Source organism: Poecile atricapillus, chromosome Z (assembly GCF_030490865.1).
Source record: "Poecile atricapillus isolate bPoeAtr1 chromosome Z, bPoeAtr1.hap1, whole genome shotgun sequence".
NCBI lineage: Eukaryota > Metazoa > Chordata > Aves > Passeriformes > Paridae > Poecile > Poecile atricapillus.
The window spans coordinates 56,614,476-56,631,000 of NC_081289.1; the positions used below are offsets into that span (position 1 = coordinate 56,614,476).

The window sequence follows — 16,525 nt, forward strand, 5'->3', positions numbered from 1 at the left end:
TTTTGTCACACTGTGCCTTGGCACTTGAGTTATAATCGATGATCTGCTTTTTATCTTTTGTGGTTACTGTGGGGGATGCTTGCATTGCACACAGCCTGTGGCAAATGACCAAGTATCTACTATAGCTGCTTCAGGCAGCTGAATTTGTTCAGTGGTTAATCTTGTGGTGGAAGTATGTGGTTATTCATAGCTGCTCATGATTTGATTTAATTGTCATCCCTTGAATTTTTTTGGCCTAACTTAGAATTAAAACACTTGATCTGTAAATCCTGTTCAGAAGGTTTTCATGTTCTGTTGGAATTTTTATGCTTGCTGGAGTCCTTGTGTAAAATTCCTATGCATTCTTTAGAATTAGGAGGCATCTCTTTGTACAGCATATTTGTACCTTATATAGCATTACAAGGTCTTAGTCAATGACTTGGGTTCTGGTTACCAGGTCTTGCACAGAAAAAGAGACTGTTTCTGGAATCAGGTACATGAGATGAAGGGAACCTAGAATAAGGGCCCCAGAAGATTTTTAGAATAGAAACTTAACATTGAAGTTTAGGTGTTTTTTGTTGATGCTGATGCCAGGTGCCGAGGATACAGTAATTATGCAATGAACCTGTGTGCAAAATGGAAATGGGAAATACTGAGAAGTGCACAGGAAAGAAAGGGGGTAGGAGGAATTTCACTATAAGCTGAGAAAACACTGTAATACCATGCTTGAGAGAGAGGGAACTTTCAGGTGCAATACTGGCTGAAACACTTGGAATTGTGAACAAATTGTTCCAGGCTTTGAACCTTGCTCTGGTCAGTGGTACAGGACTTTATAAATTCTCTTTGTTCAAAGAGATTAGATTAAGTAAATACCTGAATATCTCACCTATTTTGTGTAAAAAAAACCCAAACAAAACAAAAAGCCCCCACAAACCTTTTCCCTGAACTGATCAAAAGGGTTAAAATATGATTGTGTTTTGTGTCTATAGTAATTTGTGTCAATTAGTACCTCGTATTCACTGAAAAAGCTGTCAGGTAAGCAATACCCATTTTCCATTTAACCTCATTCTTTGGAAAGTTACAGATAATGGAAATAGTTGTGCAGTGTTTCTACCATGAGCAGAGGAACAGTAGGGCTTAATTACTTTAGACAGTTCTGCTTGACTGTACAATCTTTTATGCCCCTCTTTTCTAGCACAGTTTACAGATGTGTTTATTGCTGTGTATAGTGTATTAATTCCCCTGTTTAAATCTATTAAAACAACTAACATTTTAATATTATTTCAGTATTGGCTGACATTACAAAAAAAGGAAAATCTACAGTCTCTACAAACTGAGAAGTTGTGCTGTTCAAAAGTTTTTCTAGCATACTTTGGAGGTGATGCCCTTCAGAATACTGAAGATTTAATTGTGTCTTGGTTACAAGAGTGTTTAAAGTTTAGACAAAAGACCCTGTCATTGCTGTAGCTGTCAAGGTGCCAACATCTTCAAGATAAAAATGTCCTTTTTTTTCCCCCTTTTCATTGCTTAATAAGCAAGAGGACTGGATCCAATGTACGCTGGCCATTGCATGTCACTGCTGCCTGCTAGATTTAAAATATGTTGTTTAGTCATCTGGGTCTTCTGTAAGTACGAATGACGGCATGATTGAAATGTGGGGTTTATCTGGGCACTCCAGAAGACCGGGGTTAGTGGAAAAAGATGAAGATGTGTTCTACAGTGAAAATAATGATCTTGATAGATTTCTAACCTCTAACTTTTGAGCTTCCCATCTTATACTGTAATACTTGAACTTTTATCTGTAGTTTTTTCTAGGAGAACATTGCATTGTAAGTACATTTTGCTCTTTTGAAACAAGAACTCATTTGTTAGATATTGCGGTCACTGGCTATTATGATAGCTAAAAGTGGTAAACTGTGAGGAAGCTTTTATTTAAGATGCTAAGTAAGGGGTAGTGCTCAAATAAAAAAGAGACATGAAACTTTTAATTTGTTGGTCTGATTTGGAAGCAGCCCTATGAGATGTAGTACAGTCATTTTCTAGTGTGTTCTGTTAATTAAAATTCAGGAGGCATTTTCCTGTTCCCTGGCTTAACTGAAGTTCTTGCTGTGCTTTTGTTCCATATCTGAATAGATGTTGTTGAAAGCCAAAGTGTAAGGGAGAACTTTTCAAAGCCGGCATGACTCACTGAACGGTGAGAATATCACAAAGTGTACAGGCAGCTGTGTTCACAGGGCTGTTTTAAACTGACAGTTAACTTTTCAGTGGAAGGTAAGCACGAAGGTTTTTAACTGTTGAAAAATCTGCAGTAACTTAATTCTAATATAAGATACTCCTCATGGTATTTTAACAGATTGGCAAGCAGTGAGGTGAACAAAAAAGGATGAAGTGCACAAGAGAAATGGTTGATACTGGGTAAATTAGAAAGAGTTTGCTGTAGCTGAGTTATTGTGAGTATGTATGTTCATGGAAATCATAGGGAAGTCTGTCATTTTAGATAGCTGATAAAAAGTGTTGAAATAAAATGGAATTTATATTGAAACCTGTTTGATTATCTTTACTGTCCTAGAGTTGAAAAAGAAAAAAGCTTTGATTATTGAGGTATGCACTAACACCTCTAAAACTGGTTCTTAGATCTTGAAATAAAAATTGACTGAGGTATCAAAGATACACAAACTTTCAATTTGTTGGTACTTATACTGTACTATTATGAGCTGTGGCTGTAGGATGTAATTTAGATAAGGTGTGCAAGTAAGTTGTTAGAAAGCTTATGTATTTTGAAATGTCTAGTCCCTGATATTGCTTTTATTTATTTTGTCTTCAATACACAAAAAAACCTAGTTGAGTATTGATCTGAGTATATGAAGGATCTAAATTATATTTTTTCTCTTTCTTTGTAATTCGCATTATTATTATTTAATTGCTCTCGTGAAGTGTTATGACCAGGGAAGAAGGTTACAGAGAAGAATTTAGCTATGACAGGATGCCAACTTTGGAGCGGGGAAAACAAGAGAATGGAAATTATATACCAGATATCAAATCCAGTGACCTTCAGCTGTCAAAGAGGCTGCATCCTTGCTTTAGTTACAAAACATGGATATTTTCTTTGCTGATGGGAGTAAGTACTTTAAATGATAGCAAATTTAAAACTACAGGTGAGGAGGTGAGGCCTTAGTGCCCAGAAATCAGTTGTTCTGTTTGACATAATTTGAAGACTAAGAATTTCATCACTGATGGTACTGAAAATAAATCTTTGTATAAACGGAAACATATTTAGCAACTTTGGAATGTAACAATTCATTGATTACTGGTATTCTTTGACTGTATTTTTACTAATCAGAGATGGTATATGAAGGCTTATTCTTATCATTGATATTAATCCTATAAGAAGAGAATGAGTGTGGTAGTGATAAATATGAGCCCATGTGTATGTATAATAAGTGCCTTTTGGTAGAGTATATAAAGTATGTGGACCATATGTGTTCTTTTAAAAATATTTCTAACTATTAAATGCACTGTGGCTGCCATGATAATATTTTGGCATTAAAAATATATGTGGTACTTGATTGCCACATTCATTTACCAGGGTTCAATAGCCACATAATAATTATATACTTGTGCTTCTTACATGAACAGCACAGTGTTTTGAATTTTTGTGTCACTGCTAGAATCACAGGATACTCATCTTGCATGTACATCATATGCTTCTCCATGTTCTGAGCCAAGTTAATTAAACTTCATTATAGAAATTAGAATTTGATGGTTTCTTTCTCTGTCAGCTTGTGTGCTTTGAAGCGTAATTTCTATTAAGAACTACGATTGTCTCACTTAATATGGTAATTGCTTGTTTTTGCACAGTGAGTAGAAGTATTGCCTTATTTTTGTGGAAACAGCTGAGCATTTTTTCCTTTCTGACAAACTGCAAGGCTTGGATTTCCTTTCAGATGTACTGTCACATGAAAAGAGAGCAAAAGAAGTGCTGGCATTAAATTTTCTCAAACTTAATTGTCCAAAGGGACAACTGTCTGTAATTTACTGAGTTGTTGTAGATTCTTGGACATAATAGTGTTTAATGATCATTTGCTGAAGTCATAATGTCAAGAAGAATGAATTTAATGGAAAAATTAAAATGCAGATTTATTAATAAACTCTTAGATTAAATTCCAATTAGATTTTTATTCCAAGTGTTTAGTCTCTATCAACCCTTCTGAAAGACTGTCCAGAAAAGAGAGTCTGTATGCTGAGCAACATAAGTCATAGTGAACAGAACAGTCTACTTCAGGCAGCAGTTGCAAACTGTAGAATGACATCAAAGTGGTTGATGGGCTGGTTTTGTGCAGAAACCATTTGATGAGCTTGAAACACAATTTCAACTTGTGGTCCCATAGACTGTTCTTCCAGCCTGCCAAAATTCTGTGTGTGTGTGTGTGTGTGTGTTTATGCATGCACATACGCTAGCCTTATTTTCTGTCTTTTTTTGACAAGGACTTTTTAAAGACCCACAGTAATTTTCTAACATGAAAAGAATGCCCAATAAAACAAGAGCCATTCTGTCTCTTACCTTCCCCTGCCCCTTCAAAGAAATGCCTACTCAGAGGAATGACAAGGAAAAACAAAATAATGTTAGTAGAAGACACTAATTGCTTATTGCAGAGTGCATAACCGTGATAGTTATGAAATAAACAGAAGACTTATTAAGTGACGAGGAGCAGTTGAACATTTTTGGATGTGCTGCTGAATGAAAAAAGGAAGAGAGTTTGGAAGGATGCAGGAATATACTGGAAGAAACTTCATTAATGTATCCCAATACTATTTTTGCTGCTGTGTTCTAGTTGGCAATTTCCCAGCTGCCCATATGCATAATGAATGTTGTTGGAGTCAAGCAGAGAATGCAAAGTAGAGACATAGCTGAGGTTTCTAAAGCATTTCTACCACGAAACACTGCAGTTACCTTTTGAGTATTTTATTGAGTTATTTGCCAGGTCAGGACAAAATGCTTGATTTAAACATGAACATTGTTCATTATTAGGTCTTGGTAACCAGCAAAACATCTTCACGAGTCAGCATATTTTGATATTTTTCTTCAAATTTATTCACAGAAAAACAGTATTTTTAAAAGTAACTCAGTTTGAAAGTGACTGATTACTGATTTATGTCTGATTAGTTGTTTTTTAAAAGAACAGTTTTATTCATATAAATTTATTTTATTTGTTGCTTTTCAGACTTGCCTCCTTATTACTTCTGGATTTTCACTATATCTGGGAAATATTTTTCCATCTGAAATGGATTATTTACGTTGTGCAGCAGGTTCAGTAAGCATTCTTAATTATTTGCTGTGGCTGTTTGACAGCAAATGCAATAGTAAATAATTTTTGTGGGTTTATGTCTTCTAGTCTGTCTGTCTTTCTACTGCTAATTTTTTTCTTGGAAGATTTAATTCTATTTAACGGTTTATTAAATGGATTTTTGTTGCATGGTTAAAGGAATAACAGTTGTCATAAAGACATCTGGGTTTATGTTACGATTTTTGTTAATCACCTCACCACTGGTGTGCAGTGTTAATCTGCTGAACAGTTTTTCTGTGCTTGATTTTAAGAAAATTTTCATTTCTATGTATTTGGGAAGTGTCCTGGCTATATATTATCAAACTGTATTTCGGATTGTATCTCAAAGTACTAATTTTTCAGTTTATTTTGCCATAATATCCAAGTACTGAAGCAGACTAAAGCTCCCTTAAATATTATTATTTTACTAGTAAAGTATGCATTAAAGATGGCTGACATTTTCCAGAGCTCAATGTGTTTTTACTATCTTTTTATGGGTGCATGTATATATTTTTAATGTATTATATGTGCTTAATTTGTGCTTTTCATAAGTAAGATTCATAAGATAAGTCTCTTGTACTTGTGTACTTTATGGCAGCATTATGTCATTGTTATTTTCTCAACTTGACTTATATATCTGTTTTTAAGTCAGGTCCAAGACTAATGCTTTACTTGAAACAAACAAGTCCCAGGACTTGCTCTGTGAATGAGTTATCACTTGGGCTTCCACTAAAGGTGTTAAAGTTGGAGGAGTCTTTGAAATCAGTATCCTCACAGATACCTTATTCTCTGCAACATTAGTGTTGGTTACTGAGATGTCTCTTTCTCTGCTCTTGATCTTGACTCTTTGAACTTCTTATTTAAAAGTTTCAAAAGACCTGGTAGATCTTTCGATGCAGAAGGTCATGACACTGGGTTTGAAGGTGTGTATGTTTGGTGCTTGTATGTGAGGAAGGTATTAGAGTTCCTACTGCAAATGATGGTGTTGGTGCAGTTAGAAGAGCCTAGAGAGATTTGTAGCCAGCTGGCCACTGAGTGTCTCATGTAGCCTGAATTGCTCTCTAGACTTTCACCATCTGGACTAGTAGCTGGATTCAGTTGCCTAAACATAGTCCTGAGTGTTCTAGAGATTCCTGTGTATCCCGGACATAAAAGGATGTTTTAATTATATTCAGTAAAGGTAATTTAGGTGTTAAGGAAGTGCTGCCAGGAATTTTACATATCAGTATTAATCTCTTTATAGTGTTCTATTGTTAAGCCATCAGTGTTCAGATGTGTGGGAAGAGAATTAGAAAAGTGGCATTTATTGCATGATTCATTATTTAACATAAGAACATTTTTATTATAATTTTAGTAGGCATTTGTGTAAAATAGAGTTGGATCTGTAATGGAGCCATGTCTGTTGTGGGGAACAGCTAAGGGATAGAGGAATTACTTTATGAGACTTTTCATTTGTGCATGACTCTTCCATTTATCTTTGCCCTCAAGTATGAAAACAGTTCCCAGTGAACAGATTGGACATCCCAGGCACAATTCTCTAAGTGTATCTTGACTCAGCAGATTTTCACAAGGTTCTTCAGAACTGTTTTGAGATTGGGAAAATTTTAGCATACACAACCAGGATGATGTCTGTTTAAAGAATGCAGATCCAGTTTGGGAGTAGCACTGTTTTCTCCTGCTTAAGGATCTTAGGCCTTCTAGAGTTAATTTAAACTAACAAAGACATGAAATACCTCATGAAAGACTTTCCTTCTTTTAGTCATCATGCTATGCTGGGTAGTTAGTAAAAACTGAGGGATGTGGGAAGCATATTTAAACTTCTTGTAATCCTCAGACACTGACTGATTAATGACCATAGTCAAGTGACACATTTTCTTCAGAGTTTCTGATCTTCTGTTTGTCTGAGTGTACTGAAATATGAATTCAGACATACAAAATACATCTATAGATGTATATATAAAATTCATTGTGCAGAAGATCCCACTAGTCTTCTCTTTTAATTTTCCCAGTGTATTCCTTCAGCAGTTGTGAGCTTTGCTATAGCAAGGAGTAAAATTAATGTGGTAAGTATGAAACTTGAGTGTCAATTTTATCTCTGTCCCCCTCTCTCCCTCTCTATCTATCTATCTATCTATCTATCTATCTATCTATCTATCTATCTATCTATCTATCTATCTATCTCTGTCTGTCTGTCTGTCTGTCAGTCCATCCATCCATCCATCCATCCATCCATCCATGTCTGTGTGTATGTGCATTCATATTGCCCCCATGTTTAAAATGAGAGAGAAACCCATTTTGAAACTGTTTTTCAGATACCAAATTTTCAGATTCTATTTGTCTCTACATTTGCTGTTACAACAACATGTTTAATTTGGTTTGGATGCAAACTTGTCCTCAATCCATCAGCTATAAATGTAAGTTACTAAAACAAGTGCTAATTGTGATTCATTTATCTTTGTTAAAAAACAAGGTGGGGAGGACATTAAGTGGCTTGAGATCACAGGTCATTACTTTGCTGCCAATATCCCAGTGTTCCTGCTTGGTCTGTGAGGAGAGCTCATACAGTAACTTTACATTTCTCTTTACCCAATGTTAGTTCCCTGAAATAATATTCACAAGAATCTAATTTATTTATTTAAATAAATATTTAATTTATTTACTATTAATTTTTCAATTTTTGTTATTTACTTCTTATACCTAGGACTTAGTGAGATAGTCCATCACTTTAGTTACAGGGCTTCTCAACTCAAACTTGTGGATCTACTTGGCACTGCACTGCCAAGTATGACATGTGGCCTTGCCAGCCCACATCAGTATTAGCTCTGTGTCAAAACATGTCTAACTCATGGGAATTTATAATCTGGATTAAATTGTTCAGCAGACCACACATTTGAAACCTCTTATTTTGCCTAACGATTTCTGTATTCTTCATTGTAGCACATTTTCTAGAAGTTTACCACAATGACATTTACTGCTGTTTGTGAAGTTAGTACAACTGTACAGTCTGTTTGGTACAGCAAAGCACATAGTTACAATTATCATTTCCTAAGCAAAAGTGAATTTCAGTGTCCAAAAAAGCCTTCTAAATCTGCCACTTACTACTTTTTTCAAAAAACACATGCTGCAAGATACGTGTCAGAGAAAGACTGAGATTTCATCATCAACAGAGTAGGTCTGACATGAGAAAACAATATAAGTTGTTGAACAATGGTTTGCTGTAGTTGTATAGGTTTGGAATAGTGTCAGGTCTTCCTAGACTTGAGGTACATTGCCCCAGTGGTCTGACTGACTACCAGATGTTTTCTTGGGCTGCCAATGGAACAACATGGTGCTTTGGAAGACAAGAAAGGGAGATCCACTTTGCCTCACTTGTGTGCCTCTGGAAATGATTCAGTCCATGTAGTGTAGGTATCTACCTCTTTTCATGAGAATAATGAGCAAAAGTGCAACGTTAAGTATTGCATTCACTTACTTGTCTCTTGAATATGAGCAATGGCAGCATCCATGTTTTTGCACCACAGTGTAGTCTGTGAGAGTCATCAAACCATGAAGAGTGTCTGTGAATGCTTTACCAGCTTTATCACCAGAACTGGGATCCTTGGTGCAGTTCTTTGATTTGTGTTTTCATTCAGCATCCTATATGGTAGTACATCATTTGGAATTGCAACCTAGGAGTTGCGACCTGTGGCCCTCCTTCCCCTGAGAATCTTCCATTAGTTGCTACAGTGTTCTGGTTTCACATGGAGGGGCCTGCAAAAAGCAAATGTATCCAGCAAACACTCCCTTATCAAAAGCTCCTCTACCAGAAGATAGTGATAAAATCTTCAGGCAGAATATTTCCATAAATTAAGTAAATGTTTCTTTCTTAGGGTAGGCATTTTGAGTATTATGTTCTTGAAGTTTGAAAGAAAATAGTTAACAAAGTATGTAATCAGTAGATGTGTCTAAATCTGACAGAAACTAGACAACCTGCCTAATCATGCTAGACTCAGCCCCTTCCTTTCTTTTTAATATGGAAGACATAACTCATTTATATCTGGGATTTTACTGACAGATAAATTTCAACTTGATTCTACTTATTCTGCTGGAAATCTTCATGGCAACTACTGTGATCATTTCAGCTAGGTCTACTGAAGACTGCTGTACAAGAAAGAAAGTAGGTACCCTTAAGGGTTGTACATGTTAAAAAATACTCCATTTTCCTGTATTGCATATGTCGACAATTTATTGTCAACTCCAGTATACAACTTTGTCAACTCCAATATATAACTTTGCATGCTAAAACTATATTTTAACTATAAATAAGATATTACTAAACTAAACATCTTTCTTTTTCTGTCTTTTAAAAGTACAATGACCCCTCTGCAAAATTACCTGTGTTGAAAATTATACAGTACGGAGTTCTCTGAATATCTTATGAATGGGCATAGCAAATGTTTTATTTCTGTTTTGTAAAATGAAACTTGATAACTTATATGTATGCAAGCAATACTTTTTCGAAGCCTGATGTAGAGCAAGTATTTGTCTTGTATGCCAGTTTGGTGGTATCTGGACAACAAATCTTGGCTTCAGGATTTGGGGCTATTGATAAAATTTGCTTTATTCACAAGTGCTTTCCCAAACCCCACCCTTATTTTTCTGCAAGAGTACTTTTAGGTAAGAATGAAGCAAACATGTTATGCCATTGGAAATACTGATTGATAAAGTTGTGTAGAGCCCTGTCCTACTTTGGCTCTTGCTGATCCAGATCTGTAAAATCTGAGGGCTTGGATAGAAAGTATATTCTTTGAAGGTGAAAAAGGGAGAAATGATGACAATATTTCATTATTGAATGGTGGCTGTGGAACAGCTAATCTGGGACTAATGAATTTGGTTTTAATGGAATTGATGTGGTCTGACACTGGAGAACACCATGATGTGTCACTGCCGCCTCTTCTGGGCCAACCAGATGTTGCATATCACTGTTAGGATCTGTAACAGGTTGCACAAGATACTAGAAAGAAATGTATCACTTTGTATATTTTTTATCATGATTTTTTTATTCCCCTCTAGAATACTGCATATGACAGTGCCATTGTTTTGAGCAATGTCAGCTTTCCTGCTCGAATTCTGAAGTCATACTCAGTAAGAAAACCATTGCTTCATTGAATCAATTTATTACTTCTTCTTTCTAAGTGTGAAGGTTCTTTAAAGCCAGGAAGAGATCAGCGTAGTTAAGAACTGAAAGAATGAAGACAAAAATGAGAGATATATAGTAAAATATTTCCTTTTAGAAGATTGCAAGATAAATCATAACTGCTCTTTATTATGGGAAGGAGACTACTTAATGATTTAAGGATAAATGGTGTAAACGGAACTATTATTCAGGGGAGATAATAAATGAAAGCATAAATATTTATAATGAAGCCGATCTTGCTTAAGCTAGCTTGCATTTTGCCATATTTTAGATTTTGAAAACATAGACTTCATGACTAGATACTAGCATAAATGCATTTTATTCTTTCCAGTGAGGTCCTTTCTATATGCAAATAGGAAATTTTGCATTCAAATACATTTTAAATAATTTATGTGCTCTTATTTGTTTTAGGTAATTGAGGTGATTATTGGAATTTCATCAGTGTTTGGTGGAATAATTGCTTTGAATATGGATGTTCTAGTCTCAGGTCCATACCTCTCAGTGACATTCTTTTGGATCTTAGTTGCTGTAAGTAGTGCAAATGGAAGCTACTCTTTAAAAACAATGGCTTTTATTCAGTGGGGTTTTTTTTTCACTTTTCTCCTCCCTACTGGAGTATTTATTTGGCTCTATTACTGTTTGGGAATTGCTGCTTAGCAAATGAATTAGCACTTCAATATTCTTAATATATTTATGCAATATTTTATATCTGTTTTGGTATGCAATACTTCAGTAAAGTGTTGTGATACATTCTCAGTTCTCAATCCAGTAAAATGGAAATGAGTATTAAAACAACAGCATTAGAAGTGAGGTGTTTTGTCAAAAAAAATTTGTAGGTTTTGGAATATTTCAGGCTGCAAAAGAAAAAACTGAGTTAGTTTTAGCATGGTAGAAACCTTAGAACATCTTATTTAACCTCTCAGTTTTAACTGTTTTAAAAGTCTGAGAGTGTGCTTGGTAACCCTTATCCCTAATAACAGTCCTGTACCAAGGAACAGTAGATTCAGACAAGATGTGCCACCCTGCTTGCCACAAAGGAACTGATAGAGAAAGAAAACAGTGACCATTAGTTTATGTATGTCTGTAAAATCCCTTTGCATTAAGTGGAAAAAGTTCATAAACAAGCTTTTCAGCATTCAGAATTCACAAAAAAGGCTGTGAATAGTGGGAATTACTGTAATTCAATTGTAATTTTTGTAATTTTCAACTCAATAAATACTTTTTTACACTCTTTTGTTTAGTGCTTTCCAAGTGCTATTGCAAGTCATGTAGCTGCTGAATATCCAAGTAAATGTCTGGTAAGTGTGTAAAATTCTTGGATTTTATCATTAGGGTGGATTAATGCTGAAAAAGTCTGCCTGATAGTGGGCACTAATCAAGTCTGCTCACTTATTTTTAGCTGCTTCTACAAAATGTGACAGAAATATGTAGCAGAAGTGTTATCTAGTATCCATTAAAAGAACTCTGGTAGGTTCTTTGGAGGCTTAATTTCATCCGTTCCAGAAAAGAATTTGAAGAGTTGGTTTGGTTTGGCTTGGCTTTTGGGTTTGGTTTTTTTTCTGTTTTGTTTTTTTTGATTTTTTGAAGGGATTCCTTGGGAAAAGATATTATAGAAAAATTACATGCCTCATATGGTATGCCAAGGACTGTTCTCAGGCTCCTGCAATGAGGTTCCCTTTTTCTCTCATTATCACTTGTGGCTTCTGAAAGAAGAAAATTAGGTGTGCAGGCTGTGCTGGACCTAGATCCTATTTTAAACAAATTCTTCATCTTCATGATTAGCAACAAAAACTAATGATATTCAGTAGAGTGCATTTAATCCTTGAATGTCCTAGATGTGTAGTTAAGGCTCCTTAAAGTGTCTGTTCTAAATAATAGTCATGTGACTATATTTAAGTGAGTAATGAGCCATATTGAAGTCAGAATATAATACTGTATATTATATTGTATATGTGTATATTGTATACCACTGTAGGGGTGGTATTTGAATGAAACTCAACTGCTGTTGTATTGCAATAAATTTTCCTCAGGGCACTTAAATTTATTTGTGTAAGATTTTTTTAGGCTGCAAGTTTGCAATATCTGTTGTTGATTCTACCTTACTTCATATAAATTGGAGAATAAATGGTGGCTTCTACACTAGTTCTCCAGGGTGGCTATTGCTTTCTCTATGTGGATATGGAAGGCACTTGTAAAATTAAAAAAATGTCATCATCTGTATTGAATGAAAAATTAATTACAAGCCAACAGTGTTTTGGCTAGGAAACTTAGGTTATTTGAAGCTTGCTTCTGTATTTCCATGAAATGTGGATGGCTTAGTGTTTATCTTTCATTTGTAATCCTACATAGTTTTACACACTTCTGTTATGCTTGCTTCAAGGAGATATAGCTCACAAACCGGAGTTAATTTTTTAGATTATTATTTAACGTTTATTATCTTGTTTTTTAGGTTGAGGTCCTGATTGCCATTAGCAGTGTTACCTCTCCTTTGTTGTTCACTGCTTCTGCATACTTATCCTTCAGTATCATGCAAGTTGTTGACATCTTTAAAAGTTACCCACCTGCCGTTAAAGTATGTGTTTTTATGCAATTGAAAAATGAACCTCTATATGTTGCAGTACCAAGGTACTAGTAAATTAGGGAATATATGGAGACAAGGTATTGCATTATAAAGATTGAACGAAACATTATAGAAATTATTTAAAAACTACTGTTTAACTTATGATATAATTGGAAGTATGTTACATCTATTGGCACCCTGGAATTGTAGTTTTAAAAAGACAGGATATTATTCTAAAGACACAGTAAAAATAATATACAGAGTGCTAGACTCTTTGAAGCTTTTATAATTTCTAGTATTTAACCAGAAGATTCTAGGTTTCCTTGAAGAGTACTTTTTTCTGCTTCTTAGAATGTTTACCAATGGAGCACGAGGTAACAGCAAGGCAGAAAAAGAATGGTAACTTCATTGGCAAGCAGGGCAGTCCTACAGCACCCCCAAAAATAGTAAAGCAATGGCTACTACCAGCCATAGTAGCCAGGTTCAATCAATGGTTCAGCGATTGCCAGGTAAGTCCACAGTATTGAGACAGATCCAAGGTCATCCAGGAACTCAGGTCAGCAGGGCAAGGTCAGAGCCAGTGAGGCACAAGGCCAGGCCCAAGCATAGCTGTGACATTGCTTAGTTCAGAACTAGCAGTAAGACAATATTTTAGTTTATAGTTTCCTCAATTCTGTCCTGTTTCCAGAGGAAAAGATAATTTGGCAAATTAACATTTTCTTAAAAGTTACCAATCTCTTCTACTTTCAGCAAACTCAGGCACTAAAATTTTATTTTAAACTTTATGCTGAAATAAACCATAAATTATAATTTGATTTAAGAAGTCTAGATAGGAATCTTAAAAGTATAGAGATGGGAACATCATAAAATATTCTATTCAAGTAGTTAACAACATATGTCTATTTTCAGCAATCTTATGATGTACTCCTGTTGCTTCTGATGTTGATGCTCCTAATTCAGGCATGCCTTACTATTGGAACTGTAATACAGTGTGTGAATTACAAGACAAAAATGAAACTACAAGATTCAGCATGGACACCATCACAGGTTAAAAAACAGGAATACAGAGCAGAGGTTTGTATTTATATCGAGTAGAAAATTTGAAAATATCTATTTTAAAACACTTTTTTTAGTAATGTTTTGTGGTCTTAATTCAGAACACAATTAAAAGCTGTTCCATGAAACTTAATTTTGTAATCAAGAGATAATAGTTTCCTGGTTAGATGATAACTGGGCATGATGTAGGGCACAGAACTGTACCTCTTTGGCTTTCCTCTGCTGTACAGAGCTAGACCCTGTATCCTTAAAGACTCTGAGAGAGTAACTCATGCTTACTGCACTAGAAGGAGAGTGCTGGGTTCAGTCCAGCCAGCACTGGATAGAAAGCACTGGGAGCAGAAACTTAGTCAAGTCAGTGAAGAGCTGCTAATGGAAAGTGGAAGCTTTGGAATTAGGCCCCTGAGACTGCTGAGAATATTTGGTGTAGATTGCTTATTTTCTGGATCTGTGTCCTGAGACTTAGGTTCTGTATAAAAGATGAACCATAAGCTGCAAATCACATTTTGGAGCATGGGTCATGGCGTGGCTAAACAGATCTCTGCTGGGGATTATTTACAAAAGTATTCCTGGTTTTTGAGTCACTGAGAAATTAGGCATGAATTGAATGGTAAAAGGAACACTATCTCTGCAAAAGCAACACTTTTTTGCTTACCTTATAGTGTTTAAACACATGAATAATGTTATAGGTGAAGTTGCAAATCCCTTTGGCTTCTCAGAAGTCTGTGTTCTTAAGCAAGGCCTTACTTTGCCGGCATGTATGTAGGTAAATCTTGCTTCAGTTGCACCACAGGGACTGCTTCTGGCTTTGGGGTTAAAGGGTTAGGTGCAAAAGCTTTCAGTCATATTTTAGAAAAAAAATATTGAAAAAATGTCTTAAGTAACACGTTTAAAACAGGAATTTGGCCAAGTTTCTTAGACCCAAATGTTTCAAATATTATACAATTTACACTGTTATTTTTTATATCCTAAAGATAAACTCTGTAATACACAAAACTATACAATTTACAAATGTATAGAATGTTTTAATTGCTCTGGCTATAACTATTCATGTTTGCATTCTCCTAGCTTCTCTCAGATATTTTTATTTGCTTGAAGTTCAGTTTTTGATCAAAACTTTTTTTCATGTTTGCATTTTTCTGAATTTTTTTTACTTCTAGGTTTCCAATAATACCTTAAAGGATTTTGACAAAGATAAAGCTTGGAAAGCGGTTGTGGTGCAGATGGCTCAGTAGTTTGGATTCTACAAATGCAACCAACACAGCACAATCCAATAAGATAAATCAAATGTTTGAATTAAGGTTTAAAAACTTTTCCATTTTTAAACAGCAATATAGTTGCAGCAGTAGGAGCCATGGAATAACACAGTAAATGATGTATCTTTCTAATAATTTTAAAATTTGTTGATAATATTTTTAACACATCTGTGTTTTCTGTTGATATCTGTAGGCTAGTGTTTAGAAGATACCTTTAGAAAAAGGTAATGAGTCACGGATTTATGCTGATGGCAAAGTAAAATATTGCAATATGTAGTAGGCTTCATATATTTGCAAGAGATTGTTATAACTGCAGTTATGCAGTCAGTGTGACTGATGAATGCTTTTGTAAAGTTATGAGTACAAGTCATAATTGATGTTTTTGCTTATACTTCACTTTTGTAGGAGTTGTAAAGTTGTTCTGCATCTTATTGCTTTTATATAAATAAAAGTCTTTATTATGTGGAAACTCGAGAATGTGGATTGACATTCTAATCCAAGAGGTCACAACAAAATATTCTTTCCCATTAATCTTCAATTTCTGGACTGCTAAAAGGGGAGGAGGCTTTTTCGGAGTGCTGGGACACATAAGCTGCTAGACAAAGCAAATCATCCAACAAACAGAAGCAATCGGCCAAGTAACAGGAGATACTAATGATAATGAAAGAGGGTTTTAAAATTTTTTATTCTTAGATATATTACTTTTCATTTATTTATATTCCTAACTATCTTTAAAACCTATGAAATGTAGCTGCCCTGAAACAAGGGACACCCCCCATATAGATTACCTTTTCATATAGCTGAACTATGTGTATGATTGGGTAGATTTAAAACACTATTAGAATCTCCATGTTAATAGGAATTCTGGTGTAACCAGGGTGATGACTTCTGACAAGGTGGTGAGGTTATTTTTTTCTTGTTTTATTGTGTTTTGAGAGGTAGACTTTGAAGTTCATTCTATTTTTAATCTGAAATAACTCATATAATTTGTTCAGAGCATGCTGCAAAGCTTAACTCTGCTTTTGAGAAGGAGAAAGAAAGAGAGAAAGGTGTGTAGTGTGTGGAGCCTTTCAGGTACACGAGAATGTTTCTTTTAATTTTGGAAAAGCTGCCAGTTATTATGGGATTTCAATACATAGAGGGTACTCTTTCAAGTTTAGAGCAGTGCTATTTA

The 16,525-nt window shown here is 35.0% G+C and overlaps 1 protein-coding gene across 1 annotated transcript; it reads left to right on the forward strand.

The window, feature by feature from the left end:
- The first annotated feature begins 2,917 nt into the window (after positions 1–2,917).
- Positions 2,918–15,823, forward strand: LOC131572906 (membrane protein MLC1-like). The gene is made up of 11 exons (XM_058826338.1): positions 2,918–3,097; positions 5,202–5,291; positions 7,313–7,366; positions 7,616–7,717; positions 9,358–9,459; positions 10,356–10,427; positions 10,891–11,007; positions 11,721–11,777; positions 12,929–13,051; positions 13,949–14,113; positions 15,256–15,823. Exons 1-11 carry the CDS (start codon positions 2,918–2,920, stop codon positions 15,328–15,330), a joined length of 1,137 nt encoding a protein of 378 aa, XP_058682321.1. The 3' UTR covers positions 15,331–15,823.
- Positions 15,824–16,525: the final 702 nt, after the last annotated feature.